At 40.9% G+C, this 27,994-nt stretch overlaps 2 protein-coding genes across 8 annotated transcripts in view; both read right to left on the reverse strand.

Annotated features, from left to right (window-relative positions):
* Positions 1–9,330: 9,330 nt before the first annotated feature.
* Positions 9,331–12,248, reverse strand: LOC114577239 (uncharacterized). Its single transcript, XM_028665652.2, has one exon. The coding sequence runs from the start codon at positions 12,238–12,240 to the stop codon at positions 11,941–11,943; it is 300 nt and encodes a 99-aa protein (XP_028521453.1). The 5' UTR covers positions 12,241–12,248; the 3' UTR covers positions 9,331–11,940.
* Positions 12,249–12,501: 253 nt separating this feature from the next.
* LOC107995680 (pituitary homeobox x) overlaps positions 12,502–27,994 on the reverse strand; it is a 33,757-nt gene continuing 18,264 nt past the window's right edge. For 4 of the 7 annotated variants that reach the window (XM_028665649.2, XM_017053334.3, XM_028665648.2 and 1 more), the window contains 2 exons: positions 27,083–27,339; positions 12,502–13,299 (listed from right to left, as the gene is read on the reverse strand). In XM_028665649.2, coding sequence (XP_028521450.1) covers positions 12,502–13,299; positions 27,083–27,339 — 1,055 coding nt within the window. The remainder of the gene's footprint in view (positions 13,300–27,082; positions 27,340–27,994) is intronic. The other 3 variants (XM_028665651.2, XM_028665650.2, XM_028665647.2) reach the window with 1 other exon arrangement.

Genomic DNA, 27,994 nt, shown 5'->3' on the forward strand with positions numbered 1-27,994 from the left:
ATGATGTTAGATTTTTATTCCGTTTCTTTCATTTTTTTTTCTATTACGTTACATGAATTTTTATTTAGAAAAAGTTTGTAATTTTTTTCTAAGAGTGATAAGTTGTGAGAGTAATAAGAGTAATAAGATCAAATTTTCTGTTTCGAAATTTTGAAATGTATTTTAATTATACAGTAGTGAATTAAATAATTTTAACGATTTATTAATTCGGAAAAACGATATTCAAGTTTTATTTTTATGTTACAACAAGCTATAATCTTAAATATATATACACTATATTTTAGACAAAGAGAGTTTCTGAAATTCAGAATTGATCGCTCATAGTTCATTCACGCACGCGCAGATACCAAGACTACGTACCAATAAAAGCGAGTATATATTAAAGAAACTGAATTAAAATATAAACGCGTTTCCATGATAAAAGTACAAAATGAAGTTCGATACATGAACTTGTTCTTAGAATTTTTCTTTTAAACTTTCAAACCATAAAATTAATCCCTTAATACATATAAATCAATTAAAAAAATATCAATATTAGAAAAATAATAACTTAAAAAAAAATATATTTCAACTTTTTCAACCTCAACATTATTTCTTCATGTTCAAAAGATTACTATTCCTATAATCTATATGAAAAAAAAAAAGAATAATTTGGAAAAACGTAATCGTTCTTCGTTCAAATATTTTCCTATTTGTCTGTGCTTGTACAAAAGATCACGAGTGCTGCGTAAATAAACGAGCGGACTAATTAAAGTGATAGAAACATCGAGTTTCTCATTGTATTATCTGGGCGAAGGTACAACTGTCATTATAACATCCGTATCTTCGTAATAATCTCGTATCGTTTGCGTTTGTTATCAATGAGTAAACCACCCTTTCAAGGGTCAATCTCGAGCGCACCTGTTTCAATTCGGATTTACGTGTACTTATCTAATTTGCGAGATTCGCGAGGTTGCGCGAACATTTATTAATATGTTTGAATTTCAATGTAAAGGGTAGAGTCTAATATTACATAATCTCTCTTTGCAAATATAATAAATTTGTTCTATAGTTTTTTTTTTATTCTAGTTAAATTGATAAATTCTCTTTTCGAGAAAGAGAATACTTACATGACACCTTGTGATTCATAAATCATTTTCTTACAGAGACGCAAACTTTATCTACTTTCGTAAAACATCTTCCAGCAATATAACATTCCAAAAATAATTTCTCATCACATCGATGATAACACCGATGGTAAGAATAATAAGAACAAGAATTCGAGAGAGCGTCGAACAAATGGCACCTCTTCCTTTCCCTCTGAACAGGCGACAGCCACTCACCCTTTACTTAATTACGAAAATCCAAGACCTCGTAAGGCAAGACCTCGTCGGTCTCGATCCTTCGAACGTTCGATTAACAGGCAACCTCGATGCTTCGAAGGAAGAGCCGAAAAGGCATGCTTCGCCTCCATCATCGTCTACGTCGTCCTCCGTTCCCTCTCGTTCCTCTTTTCGTTATTCGTCACGGCGAATGTTCAGAGAAATTAGAGACACGCGGAGGAAGGACGACAACGACGTCGACGACGACAACGACGTCGAGTTTCTCATCTTCCCTGTCTCTCCTTCGCCTCGCCCGAGCTTCCTCTCCGTCCCGTCTTACTCTATCCCTCTTATTCTCCACCTCGGTTCTCAGTTCTCCTGCTACTCTATGCCGGGAAGCCTCCATTAAATTCATTAGGCCATTAGTGGCTGCAACCCTCCAAGATGGCTCCCGTCGCTTGGCAACGCTCTGCTTTTCCACGCTCTCCTCTCTCTCTGCTTCTCACACGCTCTCTCCTTCTTTCCCCTTTCGATACCTCACCCCCTCGGCCCCTCAGTCGAATCTACTTGTCCCTCTTGCACAGCACGGGGGGAAGGGGGAGGGGCACCACCGACCCTCTTCTTTCCGTTCCTCTTAGCAGCTTTACGTGTCTCCCTCTCGAGCGGGTGGGTCTTGGCGGGTGTAATTAGATTCAACGAGCGAAAAGGGAAGGCGAGGTGGTGGGTAGGTCGGAAAAGGCGGCGGTGGGTTAGAACAGGAGAGGGTGGCTCTCGAGGCACCGGTTACTGAAGAGGGCCATTGCCTCCGGATGTCCAGATTCTCTCTCCTCGTTCCTTTCTCTCCTCTTCGGTATCTCTCGACCATCCCGTACCGCGACCAACATACACACACACACACACACATACATACATATATTCATACATACAAACACGGTTCCCTCGGTTCCTCGATTCGTTTCTCGGTATCACGATGTGTGCTCGTTTGACGTGGAACACCGGGAAAGAAGTTTAGTCCCGCGGGATTATGTTGTTTGAGGAATGGAGATCCGAAAGATGCTGGCTATCTTTCCGCTCGAATATTAGGATCCGACTTTAATACGTTCCGATCCTCGAATTGTGAACGTTCCTCGAGCTAGTTCTCTTTTATTCTTGGACAAATTGGGGAAGAAGAGAGGGGATCGAAATTCTCTTTTGCATTTATAGGAGATTATGTTTTTCTCGCTATTTGGCATGTAGATTTTTTCCTTTTTCTTTATATTCGAACGTTTTATGGAAAGGTGGGATTATACAGATTACTTTTTGGATAAGAATAAAAAGTCTTGAAAGGATAATCATAGAGCGACAATTTTTTGTGAAAGTTCTTAAAACTTTTTATTCGACTCTGCGGTTAATATCCAATGTCGAATCATTCGTTGTTGAACGATTCTGACGAACTACCAGATGCATTAAGAAATCAGAAACGACGATGGTCTCGGTGTTGCATTCCTGTCGCGGGTCCGAGTATTTGTACGCGGCTGTTTTCGGGGGTGGTAGAGCAAAGGGGACTCTTAAAATACTCCAAGAGCTTCTAAATCATGGAGGCTTAGTAACCGTCGTGCGAGCAGGGATTACCTACCTTACTTCAAAGTGCCCTGCAGGTGCGGGCTCTTCGTTTCGTATCCTCTTCCACGACAGAACGTTGAATCATGCGTCAGTTGCATTTTAACGATATACATGCGTGCGTGCGCGCCTTCGACTCTCTGCTCTTTCTCCGAAAAGACATAGTATTTTGTCCAAGAGTCTTGCCCCCAGAATCTCCCCAGCGATAGGATAGACTTGGAATATTTCAATTTTTCTTCATTTTTTATAATACCGATTTTGATATTGGATTCGTTTGTTACATCGATTTTTCATGCACGAATTTTTCAAGAAGACAAGACGAGATTTTATCTGTCGAAGGGAAATTATTAAGTAAGATATTTAGAAGAAGAACAAAGTTTCAAGTTCGTTTAAACGATGACAAAAAGATGATCACTCGAGGAGGGAATAAGGACAAGGTTAGATCGATTCTATTATCCGACTCGGAACTTTCGTTAGCCAAAATTCTTAATTACTATCGTTGGAGGGGTATACCGGACGATTGGATGACTCGACGCGATGGAGGAAGCGAGAAAACGTGCACCGCGGAAAATTCGAAAGCACGAATAACGCTTATCATGAGAATTAAACGAACTTGGTGGTAAAACTCGCGGCGGCCATCTTGAACGTCTCTGGCGTCATTTCATTTTCTGGCGGGGAAAGTAGAAGAAGGCCACCAAGGGAGAATTTCTCTCGATTCTCTAAGTCCATGCCGCTAAGCCCTCAATTTCACTAGAGTAAAAGCTGAACGAAGAGCGTGATAAAACAGCTTCTTATTCCCGCGTTTATATTCAATCTCGGTCGACTCCGTGGCCGCGAAAGACTCCATTTGAAACACGTTAGTCGATGCGCCATATGCATAGAAGATACAGATACAGAAAAGGAAAAAGTAGAAGGAGACAGAAATGCATTATGTAATACTGGATATGATATTTACATGCATCTATGCATGGCATCTGCAAAAAGCGAATGACTTGTAACCGTACATGTATCTACGATATCCGGAGAGAAAAAATCGTCTCATGTTAAATGAAGAAGAGAATAGCGAAGAGAATCTATTTGGAATTAGTTTTTAAAATGTAGCGAAGGGGTTTCTTGAAGGAAAGTTTGCTTTATGATAAGTTTTTTAAGTTTTTACGTAATGTCTCTAAGTACGAGCGTTTCCTACGTTTGAACGGAGATGTATGAGAATACGTATAGTTTCGTGCAATCCGAAAAGCGTTAATGCGCGCAACCGCATGCCCGGTTAGCACATGCGCATGCGTGATCACTGCCAGCCATATTTCAAGTGTCTCTACTGAAAGTTTGCCGGTGCTCGAGATTAGTTTGTATCATCTTACTTCGAGGCGTCTCTCGGGTTGTCTCGTAAAAAGTTTCGGGAAATTATGCGGCCGCGACGGGCGCGTGTGCCTTGGCGCGCAAGCAGCCTTTTTAACTTTCCCCAGAACTTTGTTGGCCAGGCTAAATTAATATCTACACGCGCGGCATTCAGAATACTCGTATCCCGTATCCTTAATGCGGGAATAATATGAGATAAAAGATTATTTTTATATATATATATATATATATATATATATATATATATATATATATATATATATATATATAAGTGGAGGAAAATTTGGCGATTTTGGAAATTTTTCGATGTTTGACATAAGATGTTAGAGTATATAAAAATTAATTGCTTTTGTTTTTTTTTTATTTGAGTTTTGTCAAAGTTAAATTAACATGTGTTTAATTAAATGTGTTAATGGACTTTTAAAATATTATTTCGTACGTAAATTATTTTTATAGAAACAGTTTATTTGTTTTAGTAAATTAATCGTTTGAAAAGGTAGACGGGCTATCATTTAATTTGAAAAGGGTACACGCTTCAGTTTTATACTAACGTGCATACTAAAGTACTATCACACTTTGCACTCACGTTGATTGCGATTCACAAAGACTGTCGGGTATATTAAATGGAGAACAATCGTTGCATCGTAACTGTTGGGAAGAGTAAAGGAGAAGATTCGAGATTCTGAATCTTCCAACCAATTTTTTAACTAAAACTAGAATGAAATCCTCTGTTATCAATGATTGAAATAAGATTCTTTGAATATTAGGAAAATTCTCCTTAGAAATGATATGGATAAAAAAGTATTTCAGTAAATTTATTACATTTATAATAATGTTAAATTCCACAAATAACATTATATAACGTTATACTTCATTATTAAAGTTTAATCCTACAAAATATTTCTCCCTTATACATTCATTACTTCATTCTTTTTTATCTTTCTCAATTCCTTAATTTCCTTCATTTTTCTACCTCCTATTAAAATTCATCACACCACCGCGTTCTTTTCACCTCCTTTTTGATTATTCTTCTTTTTTTTTATTCTTCTTCTTTTTGCATCTTCTTTTGTTTTACACTCGACTTTTTATTCTGCAAAAACTTAATTAAAGCCAGCAAACCCTATTAGTTTCCTCTCGAACAAACGATCCGTATGGTTACTTCGTTCAAGATCGAACTAGCAAGCTGGTTTCGAATGTAAGCCGAAGACAGAGGACTGGTCTGCTACTTTGGCTCGATTCAAACCATCGCACCGCCAATAAATAACACTCTACCCGAGATCTACTCTATGCGGTTTATACAGGATATACTACGGTCCAACTTGTACAGGTGGAGAATTTGGAAGAGAGGAGAATAGGTTGAAGAGAATTATATATACTACGATGCTTCCACCGTTTGTCGAAGAATAACTCGAATAAATTTTTATTAATTTCGATATTCTCGATAAATAATTAAAAGTTTACGGAACAATTTATAACGAACAATAGTTTATGATGTAATAAAAAATATAAATTTCTCAAAGAAAAAAAAAAATATCACGAATTCATTTTATTTTAATATATATGTAAAAAGAATTATGTGTACGATTAATCAATAGAATCGGAGTAAGTGATATTTTATTATGTGCAAAGATTTAATCGATAGAAAGTTGATAATATTTTAAATCAGTGTGGCTAATAAAATGAAACGAGGGGAAAGTAATCGAGGAATACAGTCATTTTAATTAGCCAGATGAATGAAAGTTCTCCACGGCGAAATTAATAAAGAAACTTAAATGAAATCCAATAAGTGAGTTGTACAAAACGGAACCGATGGGTGTTTCGATTAAGTTGATTAAACTGGAATTAAGTCGATTAAAACGGAGTACCTTAATAACAAAGTTGATAGCTTTTAATTAAACGGAATAACTCGAAATCTGCCGATAACTGATATCATTTAAATTTTAAACGAATAATTATTTGTAAGAATAAAAATTATTAAATATATTCAGATTTTGTTTCAGATTCGATCCAGAAATTTCAATCTTTTATTATTTTTTTTTCCTCTTATCTTTCGTTTCGAAATGTACATGTCTAATTTTTTAATACTCTTGGAAACTATATAAAAAAAGAAAAAAAAAAGAATTTCCTAGAAAAGTAAACAAATTGTGACGTTGATACGAAGTTTTTATCTTATTCTTTGCTCTTACGATGAAAATTTATAACCAGAAGGCGAGGTATCGAAACTGACTCGATCGAAAATTATTCAAAAAAAAAAAAATTATTTATAAATTAATATTTTATAGGATGATCATTTTTAAATTTTGATAAAATAACGATCGAGTTACGTAAAAATATGTATGAATTATTTCGAGGAAAATAATCGTATCGAAAGAAAATCGAAGATAAAAATCTAAAAAAAAAGAGAAAAAAAAAAGAAACATCGTTGCTTCGAAGCGAAAAAAGTTAATCAACGATCGTTTTCGACATCACTGATCTTGGTCAAAGCGATTCGCAACGTCGCTTTCAGACATTCGAAGGTCGTGTAAACGGGGATCAAAGTCTACGCCAATGGAAACGAGCAATGATAATGTTTCTCGGTGATGTTGGTTGAGATACGGGACACGGTATCTTTATTACCCTATGCGAGACACGTTGCTCAAGTTAATATTAATTGCCGTTTTATCTTGCTCAGACGACTGATATTTCGAACGCGAGTAATCTTCGCAAATTTTATGACGCCTCGAACCGGCACGGAACTAGACCTTCGAATTTCGTGAACAAACTTTAACGTGTCACGTTTACTCGCGTGTTATTTACAAAGCCCAGATTTCATCGACAACCTCAACCTCTTAATTTAACTGTTGCTACGGAATCGGGCGAAAAGTTTTACGACGGAACGTCATAAACGACGTGAACCGCTGTAGTCAGATCGTCAGAACGGGAATTGAAATGCAAATTTTCTCCCTCTCGTTCACTGTCGTTCAATCGCATTCAATGATAAAACATTCAAAACTTATCTCTTAGATCCGTTTCCAAAGTTTTAACAAACTTATAACAATTTATAATTCCAAAATTTTTAATTCCAACTTCCAAATCATAAGAACAAATACTAAATAGCAATTCCAATAGCATGGAAATTTCAATTGTGTAGCAAGAAAAAGAGAAGAGAAAAATAAATAAATAAATAAACGCGATAAATTCGCTCAATTTCGCCTCACCTTCCATTTTCTTTCACCGGATAGGTTCAATCACACCGCGATCGACTTCCGTCTCGCAGTCAATATCCCGAGCAACCGTCGAATAAAAACGACACGAGCAGCTGTTGGGAAACGGATTCATGGTCCTCGGCGAACAACTGCGATATTCGTTCGTTTCCAACGTCAGAATTCCTCGGCGATCCTCGGGGGAAACGCGAGGCGTGTCGGGGACACAACATATTCACGAGGCCGTATACCGATTTTATTCCATCGCTAAATCCTCGAATCTCTGCGGACCTGGGTCTCCTCCGCGTGTCTCCTCCTCCTCCTCCTCCCGTCTCCTCCCGTGATTCTCGATACGCAGTCGAAAGGAAAGAGCGACGGCGAAGTTTCGGGAGTTACTGCGACTCCTCCTAAGCCTGTGTCGATGATCACGCTCCTAACCAGGTTTTTTTACGGCCGAGGGAGGGCACCTCGTCTTGGGAAATATATGGAGAATATATTTTAAAATATACTTTCAAAGAATCTTTATTTAATCTTTATTACGTATCTTACCAATGGTCTAAAGAGACGTTTAAATATTGCTCTCAGATGCTTTATTAGCTTTTCTTCTTTGAGAGCGATCTTGATTTTTCCTTTGCTTCGCTGGAAAAGGGTCAATGGAGTTTGCTTCGATAAAGATGATTCTTTGATCGTTTTTTTTTTTCACTTATTGTGCGCCTCTGTGAGGATTGGATAATTAGGCAATCAATATCATTAGGAGTTTTTTTAACGAGTTAAAGTAATTTCGAGATATTTATGACGCTGATTGAAATTATTTTTGTTGAAACAGGTTGCCAAGGAATGGAAAGAGAAAGAAAACTTTCACAAGAAAACTTCATTTTGCGCGGAGATTTTTGGAATAAGTATGTCGCACGCCAGTTGAAACGATAAGATTACGGAAGAAGATAAGTTGCGGAGAGATAAAACACTCTTCGCACATTGGATTTATAATAATTAATAAATGTTTCAATAAATGTATGTCAGAATTGTTATAAAATTATTATCTTAATCGTAAACCTCTATAATCACCCTTTATCTTCCTTTTATTTTTTCTCTTTTTTCTTTTTTTTTTCCCCCCGTTCTTCCACTATCGAATTAATAAATAAATTCACACAATTCGAACAATATCTAATTCCCATTTAAACTAAAAATTCCACACGCAAAATCTGGAAATTTTTCAATTTTTCAATTTTTACTTGAAACAACGATCTTTAAATAGATCTCCGATTTTTAAACGGATCGGAACGGCGGGAAACCGCATCCGTTTATCCGTGTATATAATTGGTAACATACGGACTGCAATATCTTATGACTGTGCCGTGCCATTAACGGGCACAACGATCATCGTAATATACGTTTAGTTTAGTTTAGCGGGACGAGGGGATCCCCGGGCGACCCTTCGCGTGCCACCGAGGAGGGTGCATAATTTATCGCTTTTCCCCGACCACCATAATGCAACACGTTACACGCTCGGTATGCATGTAGATTCCGAAGGTTATCGATGCTCCCTCAACGTCCGAGAGGGTGTAATGCCGGAGGCCTAACTACCGATAAATAGCCCAATCATCGATCGGAATTCATTGCCCTGGCCTTCGTCTTAATTCAATAGGAACCGTGTAATTAGAGAGAGAGAGAGAGAGAAAGAGAGGGAGTTGAAGGAAAAATTGTTATTTGTACATATAACTCGAAATATCGAATTATAACACGCGGAATATCTTTGTTTCCGAAAGACGATGATCACTGTTTGGAAGATTATTTTGAGTTGAAGATTGTGATCCGTTGAAACGAATAAAATAAAAGTGGAGAGAAGAGGGGGAGGTGGGGTTAACTAACAGGTCCAATGAACAATAAATGAGTTTGTGCAATTTGTGTATTCTTAATTTAATCCGTAAAATTTGAAATAACGTGATTAATTATTAGACAGACGGCGAGAAAATAGATTTTGTGGTCGCAACGTACGCAATTTCAAAGAAGTACATTTGACAAATATAAATCATGATAAAGCCTGTTCTTCTGATACAACTTTTTTACGCTTCCTCTGTTAAGCAAATGTAGCTAGAGATAACCAATAAAAACAGAAGTTGCGTGGAATATATTCCAGTCTCTTCTAAAATTACCCGACTCTACGAAATTCCACCAATTATTTATTATTCACGAATTTCAACAATTCGAGCCAATCTCATTTCACGTTTCGATTTCATTTGTTCAAAAAGGGAGGGGGGGAAAAAAAAGAAGAAATTATTTTGAAAATATATTAAAAATTATTCCAACTATTTTCCCAATTGTCAATTAGATCAAATTTCTCGTGTAAAAGCGTAGAGAACGTAGAGAAGGCGAGACAGGTGATGGTGAAGCAAGTGGTACGACTTAGAGTAGAATTGATTTTTATTGTGACTAGATTACAAACGGGGCCTTTCGGCGTTCAATATCGCCCAGTAGGAACGTTTACACGTAGTGAGTGAAACGGAGCTGAAGAACGGAATGAGAAACATTCTTCCGCGGGCATTTGCAAATCACTCACCGCGGGAACTGGGATATGTGATTACGACGAACATTTGTACGACATTGGGATTCATACAAAATAACGGTCGTTTCTTAAATCTAGCTTACGTCACTATTTGTTCTATAGCGTTTATGCCTGCATCATGACTTTCGAAGTTGATCGATTCACTTCGTCTCCCCTTCCTCCCCTTCTTCCCTCCCCCTCCCCCCTCCCCCTTCCGTTAAATTTTACATCTATTATTAAACTGGTGATATGCCATTTTCAATTCTACAACGTATGATTTACATTTTTTTTTTTTGTTTTTTTTTTCTCGTTTTTTTTTGTTTTGTTTTAAAAAACACGACACCCTGTCCAAATTCCATTTTGTCGAACAATTTCGTATAATTTAACAATTTTATATTATGCAGTAGTCGATGAAAAAATAACGACACGCAATCGTTTCGTCATGCGCGATTGAAGACGTGATCGAACTTAATGAAGTATAAACGAAATGCGAAGAGGATGATGAATCGATGGACTCCAAAAGTTCAATTACACGTGCCCTGCAAGGATATCGAATACAGTTTTTTTTTTTTTGTTTCTTTATAATTATTCAATATAATTATTAATAATATTTATAACGTACGCATAGTCGATAAAGTGATTTCTTTCCTCGTACACTGTACAAAGTGCCATCGTACGCGAAGTAACGCAGTAACGGTGGCCATTTTCATTTACATACAGCCTGTATGGTTTATATTTTTCTTTCGTTATTATTATTATTCATTTATTCATTTATTTATTTATTTACTTATTTTTTTTTTTTGGTATTCTGTTGGGTAATGTTATTATTATCATCATTACAATATAACAATTCTAAAAGATATTTACGAATCGCGTAAAATCAGCGTCTACTATACATATATCTACAGGATAGTGAGTACATCTCGATCCGCGCTGGATCTTTTTTTTTTTCCTTTTTGTTAGTCATTCCATTATCTTTTCCTTCTCGTTATCTCTCTAATTTGCGATTGAATTTATCCTTTATTTTTTTTGTTTTTTTTGTTTTTTTTGCTTTTTTCGTTTCTTCGAGTCTCTGAAAGACTGTACGCAACGAAATTCGACGTTGCCCGTTTGAATTTTGTTTCGAAACGCACGATACATATTCCGTGACTCAACGAGAAATTAATTGCGGGTAAAGATAAACTTTTTAACGACAGTACAAAGCTCGTTGCTCCGATAAATCATTACTTTTTATACTGACTTTTTCTTCTATCGAGAAAAACGATAATCAAAATCGAAAATATTGCACTTCGGCTCGAGTATTTGTCAAACAATTTGCCGCATTTTCAAGAAAAATGCGAGGAAGGAAAAGAGAGAAAGATAAAAAAATTCCTTAATTATCAACCAATTTCTTAGGAAACGTAAGAATCCATTTCTACGAGATCGTTCTCTGCGATTCCGTTCATTTTACGGATGAAGCATGCACCTCGAAACATTAAATATTTTATATATATAATATATATATATATATATATACCCATATATTCGATTCGATCGTTCGTGCATTTACAATCGTATGTACATCTTTTATCCCGTTCACCTGTTTTGCACTGGGAAGAATACAATTAAATCCTGGCATTAAATAACCATTCGATCTGTGAAGAATCAGCGAAGAACAACGTGCGCGCGTAATTGAAAGCCACGTTACGAATGCCGTGAATCCTCGCAAAATCATCTCACGAGATTAAAAAACGAAATGGAAACGTTAAACGAGACGGAAGAGGACTGAACAAATACATATATGTATATATATATATACATGTATCTCTAATACACATCGATACGTATACACGTGACAAAGAAGAGAAAAGGGAATAATACTTAACGAGCTCGAGCCCCGAGGGCCTCGAAGAGAAAATATCCAGGTGAAAGAGAATTACTTGCGAGGACAACGCTGGCATCGCGGTAACGTCCGCTGTTCTCAGTTCTCGTCCCGGGGCAGGGAGAGGGTTTGCGAGCCGGAGGCGATGGACGGGGTGGTCCAACAGTCGAGCAACGAGGGCCAGTAACCGGTGGCGGTGGTCGCGTGTTGCCAGTAACTCGCCAACCCCGTGCCCCCCCCGGGAGCGGCACCGGATCCACCGATCCCTATCCCGACGCCGACGCCTATGCCACCGGACGTGGCGATCACTCGCTCGCCGCCGATCCCTCCCGCCTCGATCACGCCTCTCCCGTCCTCCTCGATCTTCTGGTCCGCCGTGCTCCCGTCTTCGTCGTACATCAGATAAGGTGGGTGCGAGGTGGTCGACGAAGGGGTCGACGACAAGGTCGGCGAGGCGGCGGACCTAGGCCTGGGTCACTCTTGCGTCCTCAGCTGATTGTCGCCTTGCTGGCCGCCGGACACGCTGGCCGCGGCTGCTGCTCCCACTTGCGCCACCACTTGGCCGCCACCTCCCAACGAGCTCCCGGAACCAGCCAGGGAGCTACCGGAATTCCCTGTTACAGCGTGGTGATGGGGGCTAGACGTAGCCCCCGCTTCACCTCAGACCTGGGCCCTGGCCGTCGCGTTCACGTGGGCCTCCGCGCTGCTCGGCGAGTGAGGGTTCCCCTCGCCGGCCGTGGTCAGCGCGTATTGACACGCCGACAGAGGGCCCCCGCCCACGGACGGAGCCCTCGAGCCGACGGGGCTGCCGGCCGCCGAGACCGGCGTGCTGTCCATGCCGAACGAGTTCCCGCTCAGGCTGTAGCCGCTGCTGTGCTGCCTCGCCTTCAGTCGAAGGGAGGCGATGCTGCTCGACGTCATCACGGTACAGCTCTCCGGGGCTGCCGCTGTTCTGTGGTGCGGGGTGTACACTGACGGCCCGTAAGGGTGGTGCGGCGCGGCGGGTGCCGCGTAAGGACACGCGGCTCCCGTCGCCGCGACCGGTGAACCGGCCACCCCCAGCCCGGAGCCCATTCCAGGAAGCATGGAGGTGGCCGCCTGGCCAACCGACACGGACATCCCGCCCATGTGGTTCCCGGCCACGGACGTCGCCGCGGCGTTGAAACAGTTGACGGGGCTGACTTGGGTGTGATGATGGTGGTGCGACGCCGTCGGAACCACCGAGCCCAGGGTGTTCACCCAAGGGAAGCTTTTGCTGCTCAGAGGCGAGGGCACTTTGGCCGCCCAGTTGTTGTACGGGCTGTACGAGCTGTAGAGGGCGTCCGGGTCTGCGAACGGCTGGCCGATGAAGCTGTTCAAGCTGGCGCCGAAACCGGGCTTGAAGTCGACCGTGTCCGCCGCGGTGTTCGCGTTTCGCGTCTGCTTCCGCCACTTCGCCCGCCTATTTTTGAACCATACCTGAAACAGCAAGCGTATCGTTGTTCAAACGCCGTGCTCCTCTTCGATTATTCATTTATTTTAATTATCGTGAATACCCTTGGATACAGAAATCGGTATCCGAGAAAAATCGTGACAACGAATCAGCGGAAAACATTTCTGAATACAACAATTAAGTAGAACCTTATCTTATCTTATCGCTCGTGAAACAATTATACGTCTCGTCTTGGAAAGGCAATTGCACCGTGTCCGAAAAATTCTCCTATCTAAACCGCGCCTACCCATCGAATACCTCTTTGCTTAATCGAGCTTCAACGTCATTCCCCGCTTCTCGAAACTAATCTATAAAGCACCCGCTATATACCGCCCACGAAAAAAATCCACCACGAAAATCCCTCCTCCTCCTCCTCTTTCTTTTATACTCTTCTTTATGGAATTTCGTCGTTGACGAATTTCATCTTCGCGGCCTGATCGAAACGAACGAGCTTTCCCTTTCTTTCTCCCTTTTCCACCAGATTTCCACTTCGAGGCGAGGTATTCGGCCATGTGTATTACTCGCGAAACGGGGCAAAGCGTTAGGTTTCCACTCGGTAGACGGCCGAGTCTCGAGACAAATGGCAAGAAAACCCCGGCGAGCTCCTCCATCCTGAAATATGATGGCGTTAATTCAAGGCGGCCCTCTCCCGCGTTCGATACTGCGCCGAGGGTGCGAGTCGCTCGTCAGCCGTTTCCACCCTCTTCCCATTCGCCCTTCAACCTCCACGCCATCCCTTCGTTCTCCCCCTCTGTTGCTTTTTCCACGACGCCCACGGCTTGGCCCCGACAATTATACGGCTGGTTGCACGCCGGATACACGCCGCTCTCGCGTAACTGTAAAGGCAATCGGCGCTGGGACCGATGGCGGAACACCGAGGGGGGTGTTCGGGCGAGGAGAAGGTCGGCGGTGGAAAAGAAGGAAGGAGGGAAAGGAAGGAAGATGGAAGGAGGAGGTTGGAGGATCCTCGGCAAGATGGATGGGCCCCACGATCGCGCCGTGGAAACGCTAAGAGGCGCGACGAGTCATTGAAAGAGGGGAAGAAGACCGGCTAATGAAGAATAATGCCCTCCCTTTTGCCGATTATTCTCGAAAACCGCGCCGCGCTTTTCTTATACGCGCCGTTATGACGCGTCGGCTCCGATGGATTACCGGTTTTAACGGAGATCTTTGTTCCACTTTGTTTCGAAGGAATTAGAACCCGCCGTTCTTTGGATTATTTCCGGACGCTTTTCCATCTATACCTGAGAACAAGTAATTTTGTAATTTTATAAAGTTTTCAATTGGAAACGTCTCTACTTCCCGATCCTCTAAAAGTGTCCCAAAAATACATCAACATTCCGAACTTGATCATACGGTTAGAATTTCGTCACAAAATTCATTGTCATTGTCCATTGTTCTCTCAAGCGCCACGAAAATAGTCGACAACAATCTCGAGAGGGGGATCGAATTTCAAAGACGATACGATTTTTCCCTCCCCTATGAATTTCACGAAAAGAATGAAAATATATATACATATATATATATATATTTCCCCTCGTACGAGGAAACTTTCCTCCTTTCCCGAGGAAGGAACATCATTGGATTCCACGAAGCGACCCCCGTAGGCACGACACGGGGCGACGGTAAGCCAAAAGAGGGGGAGTAAACTCGATAGGACAGAACGGCGGCCGAAAGATGCCGTGGCTCGAGAATCAATAAACTCTCTCGGAAGGCGCGCGCGAGTCGTTTCGTATACACACAAGACCGCGCCCATAAACTTTAACAGGCGCAGCTGAATTCGAGGCGACGCTCGAGGCCGCGGCTCATAAGCTTGATGAATGAACTTTTCGATCGCGCCGGTCGGACGACAGAAGTCCTTGGATTAGCCGTGCCAATTTTCGAACGACGATCTTGACCGGCGTCAAACCGCAATGGCGGCGGCCATTTGTATCGCGAAACCGCGAAGGAGGGGAAGGGGAAGGGAAGAGGAGGGAAAGGATTCGAATCGATCGGTTCGGGAATCGGTTGCATCCCTCGTAAAAATAAAAATCAAATCGAGACGAGGTTTTCGAAACGAAAGTTCTTAGATTAATAGCAAATAATTAAAATTTGTTTCGATTAATAAATTCATCCGGTGCTTTTCGTTTCAGGGAACGCGATTCCAATTATGGTTCACTTGTTTCAGGTTGTGATTGATCGCCCGTTCGATTTTTGCCTAATGGAAGTTTTCTGGAATGGCGAGATTGGTAGTCGAACGATAAATCGAATCCAATGTTTTCCACTCGACAACCGCTTGAACAATGGCCCCCGTCACGTCATCCGAGCAATAAAACCTCATCAAATCACGACCCCTCGCCCGACCGCGTAAGCTTCCGTGCACGGCTCAATCTACGAAAGCTTATATAAATGTAATGAGACCGTGACCGGGGGCCAGCTCATCAATCAAGCCCCCACCAACGGGGGCTCGTCTAGCTTCTCTGCTTCTCCACACCCCTTCGTCGTCTTTTCCGTGCCACGTATACGTCCCGGAATTATATAGACACCCCCGAAAACGCTGCCCCATACAGGGTAATCCCACGACTTAGCAACGGCCACTGAACAATCGGATAAGCGCGATTCGTTTCGTACGAGGTGGCCACGCTGTTGTTGTCCTATTTTTTCTTTTTCTTCTTTTTTTTTTTTTGCTTCGATACGTCAATCTTCCGCCTGTTTGAGGATACAGGTGGATCAATCGCGTTTAAAAGATGTATGCCCCTGTGTTCGTTGGAACAGCAATGACGATATTGAAAATTTACCATTTTCGGATCGTTGGTTGGTTTAAACATGGTCGGTTTAAGACGTTTTCGTTACGATGAACAGAGTGTTTATTGCGACGTGTCGAGGAACATTTTTCATTATACTTATAATTTTTACTTTTACTATTCACTTCTCGTTACGCGTCTTGAAACGTAAACGAGAATTCTAGAAAGAAGTTCCTTTGTCTGACCGTACCGTCTCATTCTACTTCTCGCGTAAAAACAAAAGTGATGGAAGAAAAGGAACACGATGCGTACACATATTTACGTATCATAACGTAAATATACCTGGTAATTAAAAAAAAATAAATCATACGAATATTTTCTTTGCTATACCTAAAAGTTCCCCCCACATCCCACTCCAATAAAACGAATAAGTTTCCCTGTCAAACTGGAATCGAATCGAAAGAATCCTTTCGTTCGTTCTAAAAAATGAAATACGTCAACCCAACGTCCTTTGGATCGATCGTGCATTCCATTCACAAACACATCTCCGCCGGAAACCTACGGAAAACAACATCGTGCATAATTCGCGATCAACGAATCGCTTTGTACCTCCTATCACGATAAACAATCCCTCTCGTTCGAGGCCACATATGCACACGCCATGTGCGCTTTCGCGCAAACACACACGCACACACACACACACGTAGGAAGGAATCGAGCGTAGCCGAGGCGCGTCTCGCCGGCCGAGCAATTCGATTCGTAAGACGAGAGACGTCGAGAAGGACGAGGAGGAGAAAGAGGGACGGCGGTAGAAGGGAGAGAAGGTCGACGGTTGTAGGGTGGAGACGGCGATGGTGGTGGAGGGCAGGAGGAGGAACGAGGGAGTGAGCACGTAGGGATGCCGCGGGAGGGAGGAGGGGAACGGCGGAGGAAAACGCGGAGGTGGAGGTGGAGGAGGATAATATTGATCCCCTCGTAGCCCCGCCCCTCCTTGCCCAGCCGACGCCATCATTATATTATCCACCATCCCTCCGTCCATCCGACATATGCGCACACCTACGACCTCGAAATCCACGGGACCCCTTGGTCCATCCACGCATCGCTCTTCCAAGACGCTATCTATTTATTCTTCTCACTGAAAACTGCGACTGTACCGTACGTTGTATTAGGTAATATCGAACAACAGGCGAGAATATTTTCCTGTCTTCGTTCAAAAATTGTAGAGAGAATTAGTTAAGCGACGAGAATCGAGAGGGATAACGAGTTTGAAGGATGTCTTGTTGTATCAATCCGAATCTTGGTGAGGTGCGAATATATTTTACGATCGAGAAAGTAAAAAGTAAGAAGCAAACGTCTGAAAGCGGTGCGTTGGAAAATGGAAATCAATTCCTTGGATAAACATTCGACGACGACGTAGTTGAGTCGAGAGCAGTTTCTCAGAGAGTTTTATTTTCTCAAATATATTCGCGTGAAAAAAAAAAAGAAGAAAAAATAGGTGAATATTCGTTTTTTATCAAGTAGTCGTTGGAGGTACGGAGTTAGAGGATACGGTTATTTCTTGGCGGGCGAGAAATGTCTGAAGAAGGTACTTCGTTAAAAATAAATTCCACGAAACCTGGTCGGATATCCGGCAGCTTCGAGAGGATTTCGAGACCGTGAAAATCTGTCTGGGTACCTTTTCTCGCTCTCAGACGCTTTTCCATCATTATTCCACGACGAGATCATTCCTCGAGACAATTGGGGCAAATCTTTGTTTGCTTGATTGTTTCCATTTTTGCATTCATTCGATTTATGAAAAAGCTAGCGATTTTATTTAACAATTCTCTAATGAGAAACGTTAAACGAGCATCGATGCAGCAAACATTTTTCATTAGATCAACGGATTAATCTTTTCTCCCATTTTCAAATTTCTACGATCATACAATCCCTCTCCCTCCTCCCATATTTTCGCTATTTCTTTTCTCTCCGCTCCGAGCAGGCAGTCTCGGTTTGCAACAGTACCGTCTCCATAAATCTCACTATAACGGCGAGATGGATCAGCCAGAATCGCCACGTCCTACGCAGAGGGAGCCAGTTCGTGCTTGTATCGTGTTCTAGCGAATATGTGTGCACGCTTGGTCGCGCACGCGCGCGTATATCCACATGGATCGCTATGAATATGCGACTGCGTGAGGAGAAATAGCATTGTCGGGACTGGATATAGAGGAAAATCGCCTTTGGTCATGGTCCAATTTCGTAATCGTGCGAGAAATCTTGTTGCGAAGTGTGAGAGAAAATTTGTTGCTCACATACACGTTTGTGTAACGTGCTGATACATCCGATTGTTGCCGGTTATGTTTAGTTAACAGGATGAATCCGATGGATGAATTTGCCAATTTATTCGCAAAGTAAAACGAGAGCGGGCGCAATTCCAGGCGCGTGGTTAGATTAAAATTTTTAAAGTTCGGGAGAAAGGTGAGAATTTGTTAAAAATTGATCGGATTCGAGTGTATCCGTCGTGGAATTGCGCGACAGAGGCGGAAGTTTCAAAATCGTAGGGACAACGAGACAACTTTCACGGTGGCTGGATCGTAGCCAAGACGACGAAACAATTTTCTGGGAGACAACATCGTAGTAGCATCTGTTTTAGCGAATAGTTTGAAAGCATTTTCACGTAATTGAGAATAGTCGAAGCTATTGAGAATACCGAAAACGTAATTGGAATCTTACAAAATTGTTACTGAAATTTTGGGGTTTGAACATTTGCAATTAAATAATTAAAGTATATTTTACCGTTGATAAATGTTGTTTACTCGTTAAAATAGGTAAATTTTGAAACGATGCGAGAAATGTTCGAAATTTTTCCATCTCTCATCCATCGATCTCAATTTTTGTACGAAATTAGAAAATGGAAAAGGAAAGGTAGAAAGGTTATACGTATTATCATATATACATATATCTAATCTATTAATTAATGAAATGCTATATTTTTAAATATCTAAAAATTATCACGTTTAACAATATGACTTTAAAAGTTGCAATACGAAATTAAAAATTGACGTGGACCAGTGCATTCGTATGAATTTCTATTTTTATCAGTTTATGTTTATCGCTATATAACGAAATTCCTTATCCAATTTTATCCGATACAAGTTAAAAATAGAAAACTTTTTATAGATTTCTCATTGCTAAAACAAATGAAGAATATTTAATCTATAAAACGGGTGTTACGTAATAATTGCGCAACAAATATTTCAATTAAACAAAATAAGAAAGTTCATCGATTAAATGAAATGGTTTTATTATCATTTCAAAAATTCCGCGATCATTATCAATCTACGTGCCATAAAGAAACAGTAAAAAGGAATTTAGAAGTGATACGGAATTAAAATATACACCAAAATATTTCTCCATTTAACTTTCCAGGGAATAAGACAAGGAAAAAAGAATTAAAGAAAAAATAAAAACAATAAAATCTGTTATTTAGTCGCATAAGAGATAAGAAATTACAATATCATTAAACGCGTCATTATTTCAGCAAACGATGATTACCATTCCTCTTTACGCAATTCTTTAAAATTCCACGCGATAAAATATATTCTTCTCCTTCATTTACTACGAAACCAACTTCTGGAACGAAACAAGTGGAGGAAAATAATTTCATCACGTTCCGTCGCATCGCAATTTTTACGATTCCACGATTTCAAAAGAGATGTGAAAAAAAAGAAAAAGAAAAAGGAAAAAAGAATAATCTGGATAAACTAACTACAGCCTGGACGAATTCTTGACGGCCGAGGGAGAAAGGGGGTGGAAAAAAAAGAAGAAAAAAAAAAAAAGAAAGGAAAAAAAAGGCAAAACGACGGAAGCGAGTATTATCGTTTGTATTAAAGTGGCCCGGAGGGCAACACTGAACGATACAAACGGCATATGAGGCAGAGTACGACACGGAATGGGAAGGCCGACCAGCCTCCTCTCTTGGTGTGTGAGCAGTTTTATGGATTTTTTTTATCGTTGTGGTAGTGGACTGTACAGCTGCAGCCAGTGGGATTCGGATATTCAATGTTGGCGTACCTGTATGGATATTAAATTAACACCCGTAAGCCGCGAGTATTAACAACTTTGCAAAAGATTATACGAGATTATGAGCTCAAGCGGAACACGTGATTTTTAATGCCGTGTCCCGGCTAGCTCTCGTGCCTCCTCCATTCCTTTGTAATTTATAAATAGTTACGGCTCATTGCGTTGCACCTGTTATCGATTCGCGTCGAATTCAATGCACCCTCCTCTCTCTCTCTCTCTTTTTTTTCCCTCTCAATCCTCCGCGTCCTTTTTTTCCTCCTTTTTTTTCCCCTCTCCTTGCTTTCCTTTTTTTCTTTTCTTTTCGCCCTTTCCAACGTACCCCTTCCAACGGTCAGGGACTGTTCTCGTCGTTAATGCGATTCGAATCGACGACGAAAAGGTTTACGAGGAACGGGAATTTTTTTCCTTTTCGAATTTTCCAAGCTCAATCATCGAAGATGTCTCAATTTTTCGATCGAATTCCTTTTGTGAACGCATTCGTGCGTAATGAAATTGTAATTCGCAGAAGATTCGATGGATTGGCGAATATTTTTGTCGATGAATTGAACGAATCATTGGATTGATTAAGTTTTATCGAAAGGAAAAAAAAATTTGCGCTATTTTCAACTTTGTACTGTGTCGAGAAAGATTAGAAAATAACCAGTACAGGTTATATATCTTTAAAAAGTGATACAACGACGCGCTAATTTTTTAATTTATCAATTTTGAGAATTATTTCACGGAATGGCGTAATTAGATTCATTGAATCGATGCCTCGCATTTGATTATGAGATAAGCGCGTATAATTGATTGAAATATGTTTCAAGAATTTTTCTTCGACATCTTTCTGCCATCTCCTGTCTTTCAACGTCCATTCGACATTATACTCGCTATTAGTTTCTCTTTCCCCTATTTTCTCTCCATTGAAAAAAATATTACAGATATCAATACAGTAATATTCTCATTAATTACAATTTAGCTCGATCAGACGGCAAATATTGTAACAACTTGAAGATCTTATCAACCGAAGATATCAATATCATAATCATAATAACTGTCCAACGTTATTATCCATGTACCATCGCCACGGTAAAATCCATATCAAGAAATCGTGCAAATTTAATCGCTCCTCCATCATGTATGGCCAACGTTCGTTTTAATATCGGCCGATATCCCGGTGAAAATAAATCCGCGGGAAATTCGATACGTTACTTAGGGACCACAATTCATCGTAAAAGGTTAATATTCGCGTTGGTAATCCACCAACGGAATATCGCAGATCACGCATGCCGGCCTTCGACGTTTTCCAGCCCTGTCCGCAATGGTATTAACTTCGCGTGCGATTTACAGCGTACCTGTATCGCAATCGATTCGCCAAATCTCCGATATACACTCTCCGTCATATACATTCATCAAAATATATACGTAAAACGATGCGAGTGCGAGCAAGCTGAGCTTCGTTCTTGCACGCGGGAGAAAATTTAGGTTAGATTTAGGTTAGAAGATAAGCGCGCGAAATACAAATGTTGGCAAATTGTAGAATCAAAGATTGATAAATTATCGTGGTTCAACAATGTGTCTTTCTCATCCTAGTTATCGAGTAACTTGTTATTTCAGATTTTGAAAACACGAATGTTCAAACCGACCAGCCGACAAGACATTGATTTACTTCTGTCTAAACACGAATCGGTTAAACGCGATCACGGTAATAGAATCGTGTAAGTTGTCGTTTGCGGCATTTGTGATGTCATTTTCAGATAATCGTCGTTTCTCGAATTACGCGCGAAAATAAAATCATTTTGTTGTACGAGACGTTCAGGTCCGATACAAAATCTCAAAGATTCCAGAAGATCGACGAAGATCTCTCGATTATTAGAAAAAAAAAAGAAGAAGAAGAAAGAAAAAGAAAAAAAAGAAATTATTCGAAGAGAGGAATCGGCGCACGTTCGACGCGGCGGTGAAAAGGCAGGAGGAAGGAAGGAAGGATGGTTCCTGAATCAAACGAATCGCTCGAAAAGCTCGTCTTGCTTATCCCTAAATCCCGCCGTATCACCGTAACAGATATCCGCGCCATTACAGGCTCAATCACTGGCCCGTTAATCTGGAGATCTTTGCTCGGCCGCGGCAAAGGTTTCATAACGGGGATGGGGGAAGGGGGTGGGGGCGTTGCGCGGCGGAATCGAGCATCCGCCGCGGCTCTGAAATCCCGAAGACAGCCCACACCGTTGATCCTTTGCGCACACGAGAACTTACGAGAGCTTTGGCAAGCTGCGGTGGTGGCTCTGACCCGCGTTTCGAAAACGCGCCTCTACGTAAACCCTCTCCCCCCTCCTCTCCTCCCGTATAACCGGAATTCACGCGAGCGGAGCTGCACACGATATTCGTACACATTCTGTACACGGCGGGCGGTGGGCAGCGAGAGAAAAGAGAGCGAGACGCAGAGCGGGGGGTTGAATGAACGGGCGAAACGAAGGTGAGCCGTGTTCAATTGGGAGGAGTTGGAGAGTCGCGGGAAGGGAGGGGGAGCGGGAGAGGCTCGCATACCGGATGCAAATCGGCCTACGGGAAGAGATATGCAAGCGGACGACCGCAGCGCAGTGCGGCAGAGCAGCGTGTGCATTGGAATGCAACCGGCTGGTTGCAATGGCAAAGGTAATAATTGATATATAGCGATGGCATTGGCCGCTGACAGCCGCTAACCCGGCCGAATACGGATGACACCCGGTAATCCTCACTCTCATACCGGTTAGTGTCCACCTATATTCCGTGGCGTCCCATTTCCCATTCCCATGGCGTGTAAGCTCGGCCTCTCTACCTCTCTCTCTCTCTCTCTCTCACCCCTCCTCCGCCATCCTCCCCTCTCTCCGTGTAGCTTTACGCTTACGTACGCGTGTGCGTGTTTTCCACCTCGCTCCAACTCGTCCTGTTCCGTACGTCCTCTCTCCTCCGTCCCTCCGCCACGTGTCCCTCACCGACGACCGACGACGACGGCGTCCGTTGCGGGGGTGGCGAAACAGGGAAGAACCGATGGTGGACAGACGTGGGTGGGATAGGGACGGAGAGAATGCACCGAGTGAGAGGGGCGAGAGGAGGGGCAAAGGGAAACACAGAGAGAGAGAGCGGAGGAGGCTGCAGCGTGGAGAGAGAGTCCAGTGCAACGACGCCGCCACGCGGTGTGCGGTGCAACCATACTAATCCGTCGATGGATTTATGGTCTTAATCACCGGCGGATTATCTCGGACAGCCGCGCTCTGCTGCCACCGACCGAAACATACGCCTGCCTCTTTGCAGATAACTGTATACCTGTATACCTCTCTCCTCCCCTCTTATACATCTCCTCTTCCCTTACTTTCGTCCTTTCTACCTTGCGTACGCACCTTCCACCTTTGCCATCTCCCTCCTTACGTCGGGACTCGATACTTTCGCGTTTGGATTCCGGTTTTCGTTCTCCCCGAGGGGGAGGAAAGAGGAGGAGAAAGAGAGGGAGAGGGAGAGAGGGAGGGATTGGATGGCACGACGACGAAAAATCGAATCCGTCGAATGGATAGAGGCAACGAGATTTCTTATTCATTGGTTTCCGCAAATTGATGCGGAGAGGCTGGCTTACGGTGGCGTGTTATCGGGGAACGGATATTTCGCGCCCGGAACCCGCGACTCTGTTGATTCCAGCGTGAAATATAAGAACGATACAGAGGGTGGATCGAAGGAAGATATACCGATTTCTATTTTTTTTCTTCTTCTCTTTTCTTTTCCCTTCTTTTTCCTTTATCGCGAAACGATCGTTGAATCGAATCGTGTCTATTCTTTCGTACGTCGACGATTTCGAAGAAACTAATCGCGTCATATTTTCCTCGAACCTTTTAATTTTTTTAAGAGGAAAAAGACGATCGACGATGTCGTCGAATCGAATACAACGTTTTTTCCTGTGTTTTCGAAAACAGAGGAAAGAAAGATCGAGATTTTTGGCCTTGTGATTATTGGTTGCTGGTACGCAACCAACGATCTCAACTCAGATCGTGTACCGGCATTCAGATATCGTTCGAAATTCCCAGCAAATCCGCGGACAAAATAGATAAGCTTTCGCGCATTTATCGGCGAGCATTAAATGTTGGGTCGGGATTAATTAAGCGTAATGCCGCGGCTAGAATTGACTAAATGCGCCCGAATCGGTCCGCATAAATTCCGCCAATTCCGGAGGTTTGTGTCACGTAGAAGTTTCTAGCGAAAGGGCATGCACAACGGCCACGGTTCAACGAGCCCGACAACCATCGTGGTTCGTGCCGTAGACACGATTTTACCCCTCTGTTCCAGGACGAAGTGACGGGAACATGGACGGTGTGCTTTGCCACTCGTGGCGAAATTAAAATTTTCCAAGTTAATACAGGGGACAGAATTGGTCGAAAAAGTAACTAGTTGATCAATTAAAAATCTCGAATAAAGTTATTCATTAAAATGCTTATTAAACGACGTTTATTCCATTAGCTGTTATAATTGTCCGCTATAATTTCGGTATTAATCACTTCCTATTATACACGTTTCGAACAGTGAGTTATTGAAATAACTTATGCAAGTAACTATTAAATTTTACCGATAGAGAAGTAATTTTCTAAACGATCTTTATGATGATTTACAACGAGTTATTTCTTTCTTAAAGAATTTATATAAAATATTAAACAAAACGGAATGTTTTACAGAAGAGCACGAAACCATTATTTCATTACTGCTATTTATTTTCCAATAATTTTGCTTATTTATTAATTGATCCAACAATCTTACATCAATACTTCTGCCTGTGCAAATAAATTTCTAATTTTGCAAAAATTTCGAATTCTCTCGAGCGTGTAAATCAAAATTTAAGGAGGAAAGTTTTGGAGGGAGGAGAGGGAGGGAAATGTTAAAATTCCAGGAATAGTCCAGGATAGTTGGGATCCACCAGTATTTTGGTGCATGGCGTATAGCAGCGTGGCGGGAATACCGTGCCATGCTCTGTGTGGTTCTATAAATCCAGAAGGGTTTACCGGCGCAAAGCTTCCCTTGTGAGCTGCGCAACCCCACGTGACCTCATACCTGCCCACTTCCATTCCCCGTTTCACTTCCGGTCCGATACCTATTTTCCAAGTATTCATTTCCACCGATCAGTTCTCCCGAAAGGTTTTGGCGAAACCACGAGGATTGTCAAACCGAGAAACGCGCAATTTGATCCATCCATTAATATCGATCCAAGTCGAACTTGGAAGGAGACGTGGTACTCTTCTGATATAATTATTAAAGGGATTGTTGAAGGAAAAATTTCATTCGTGAGATTGTCAAATCGAACAATCATCGATGAACGATCATGATTTTGATCTCAGGAAAGTTGAGTTAATCGGAGAAATTTTGGCTTTCGAATAGCTTATATAAGTGGACTCCATTGAATATTATCGTCTCTTAATATTTCAACTTTGCTTAATTCATTTCTGTTTTATGGAAAGTGTTATCTGACCCGTGATCCACGATATCTCATTTGTCAATGAGTCATCGAAATATATGAAAAATAGAATTTTATTAAGATTAGTGAAATTGTTGTTGTTGTTGTTATTTTCGATAAGAATGATATCAAACACGTAATGTATTTAAATTAATTTGATTTATTTGATTATTAAAAAGAAAAATAAAGGATGTTTTATAAGTATAAATGATAAAATTGCAGAAAATTCTGTATCTTTGCGTTATCTAGTTAATCTGAAACGCATATCTAAACTGGATAACAGTTTTAGTTACGTAAACCGTTTTCTCAATTAATATATTATTGTATTACGTTGTTGTTTAAAATATAAATACTGATATTTAAGTAAATAAAAAAAACTTGAAATTTCTCACAACACTCCTATTTCAACTATATAATAAAAATTCTTCAAGTATGATAATTATTTAATAATCATCTACTAGATGGATAATGTGCAAAAGAATTTATATTTTGATAAATATAATTATCTTATTATTATTGATTTCAAATTTTTATCTCGCGTGTCAAATATTTGAAACAATGAGAAAAATCGCGACCGTCTACTTCTCAAAAAAAAAAAAAAACATCAGACAAAGAAATGGCATTTTCTGGTGACGTGCCATGGTCTGCAGGCGTGAGACCTCGAGGTATCGAGCAGAAAAAGCATGAATTGTTGCCTTTGTAATCGATACTTGAACGCATCAATGCTTCCATTGTAACTTTCTACTGCTACTTTGATCAACTCGATTCCAAGTCACCGTTGATTCGTGTTTCGAGCTCTGGCATAGATCTTCACACGTCCAAGAATACTTTCACAACATGGGAAAAACAATGCATCGAGATCGATTAATTTTTGCCACCTTATTGATTGTTTATCCGAAATTAGACGTCTGTCGATAACGAGCGAAAAGAAAAAGAAACGCTGATAACGATGCTTTACTTTTTGAAAATAACAAAAAAATTTACAAAAAATCACCGATTATCTATACGATACCACGAATTGAAAATAATTAGTCACGAAATTGACTCGTTAATATATAGAATTGTCGAAAGTTTAACTCCAAAGTTTCTGATGGAATCTGATAGTTTTTTATAAAAAATTTCGTAATTTTAAATTTTTATTTAATTTTTACTCAATAAGTAGAATAATAATAATCGTGCATTATCAAACTATACCGCGTTTCGAAACGATTAAGATTAATTCTTCACTGCGATAGATAAAATTTATTTTTCCAAGTATTCTAGAATATGTGGTCGAAAAGTTAAAATGAAAATTCGTTTCTTCAGCCAAAATGTCACTCATCTAAGTTATTTACATCTACCAACTTACAAATCTTGTCAATTATACGTAACAAATAAAAAAAATAAAAATTTATTTTCTCAAATAAAATGTTGTTTCAACGAATATTTGTCTCATTCCTCCTTACTTAATTACGAGATTGCAATAAATATAAATAAAATTAATGAATTATTACGAAAATCGTTTGTAAGACATCGAAGAGAATTACATCAATTATCACTCACCCTGACACGAGGTTCTGGAAGTTTGGTGAACAGACCTATTTCTTCCCTGGTCGACATATCTGGATACCGATTCCTCATGAACAAAGCCTCGAGCTCTTGAAGTTGTTGGGACGTGAAATGCGTCCTCTGCCGCCTCTGGCGTTTGTTCTTCTTTCCATCCTTATCGTCCGCGTTATTTACCCCAACCACACCGTCAGGGGAGACAACCCCTCCACCGGCTCCCAATTCGTGTTTCACCTCTGTCGGTGTCGCAACATCTGAAACGTGTTAAGATATCACATTCCCTAGAAAATGGTGACACTTATTCTAAGAGAATTCACTACGATTCTTTACGATTTATATAAATTCGATCTTATATATTTTGTGGAAAAACGAGGGAAATGATCGCGTGAAAAAATGAATAATTCACAGTTGAAGATTTGCTTCGAATTTATTCTTTAACTTTACTTCTCTATCGTTTAAAAAGTTGCTAAAATAATCGCGTGATACGAGGATGAAAAATATTTTTTTTTATTATATTAACCATTCTCATTTCTCGCGAATAAATTAAACTGTTATACAGTATCTAATAATTTCAATGCGAATTATTTATTCCTTTCCTTCTTCTCATTTAGAACGGAATATTTCAATATTTCAATATCGACGATTTTTTTAATCTGCAAATTAAAATAAAAAAAAAGAAAAGAATATATCTTCTCTCGAAGCACGCGATAAACGTAATACACACGTAAGGCCTTTGACGAGGCAAGTAACGATCATACCGATCGATTATATCGCTCGATCGGTAATCTCTGCCGCACGAGAATAACGCGTATATGTTCGTCATTCGATCGCGGCAGTGACAGGTGAGGGTATTTCACCCCTGACTCCGCAGCGGCAAATCGCCAGCTTCCCTTACTCGTACTGACAGCC

Source organism: Apis cerana, linkage group LG4, assembly GCF_029169275.1.
Source record: "Apis cerana isolate GH-2021 linkage group LG4, AcerK_1.0, whole genome shotgun sequence".
In the NCBI taxonomy this organism is placed as follows: Eukaryota; Metazoa; Arthropoda; class Insecta; order Hymenoptera; family Apidae; genus Apis; species Apis cerana.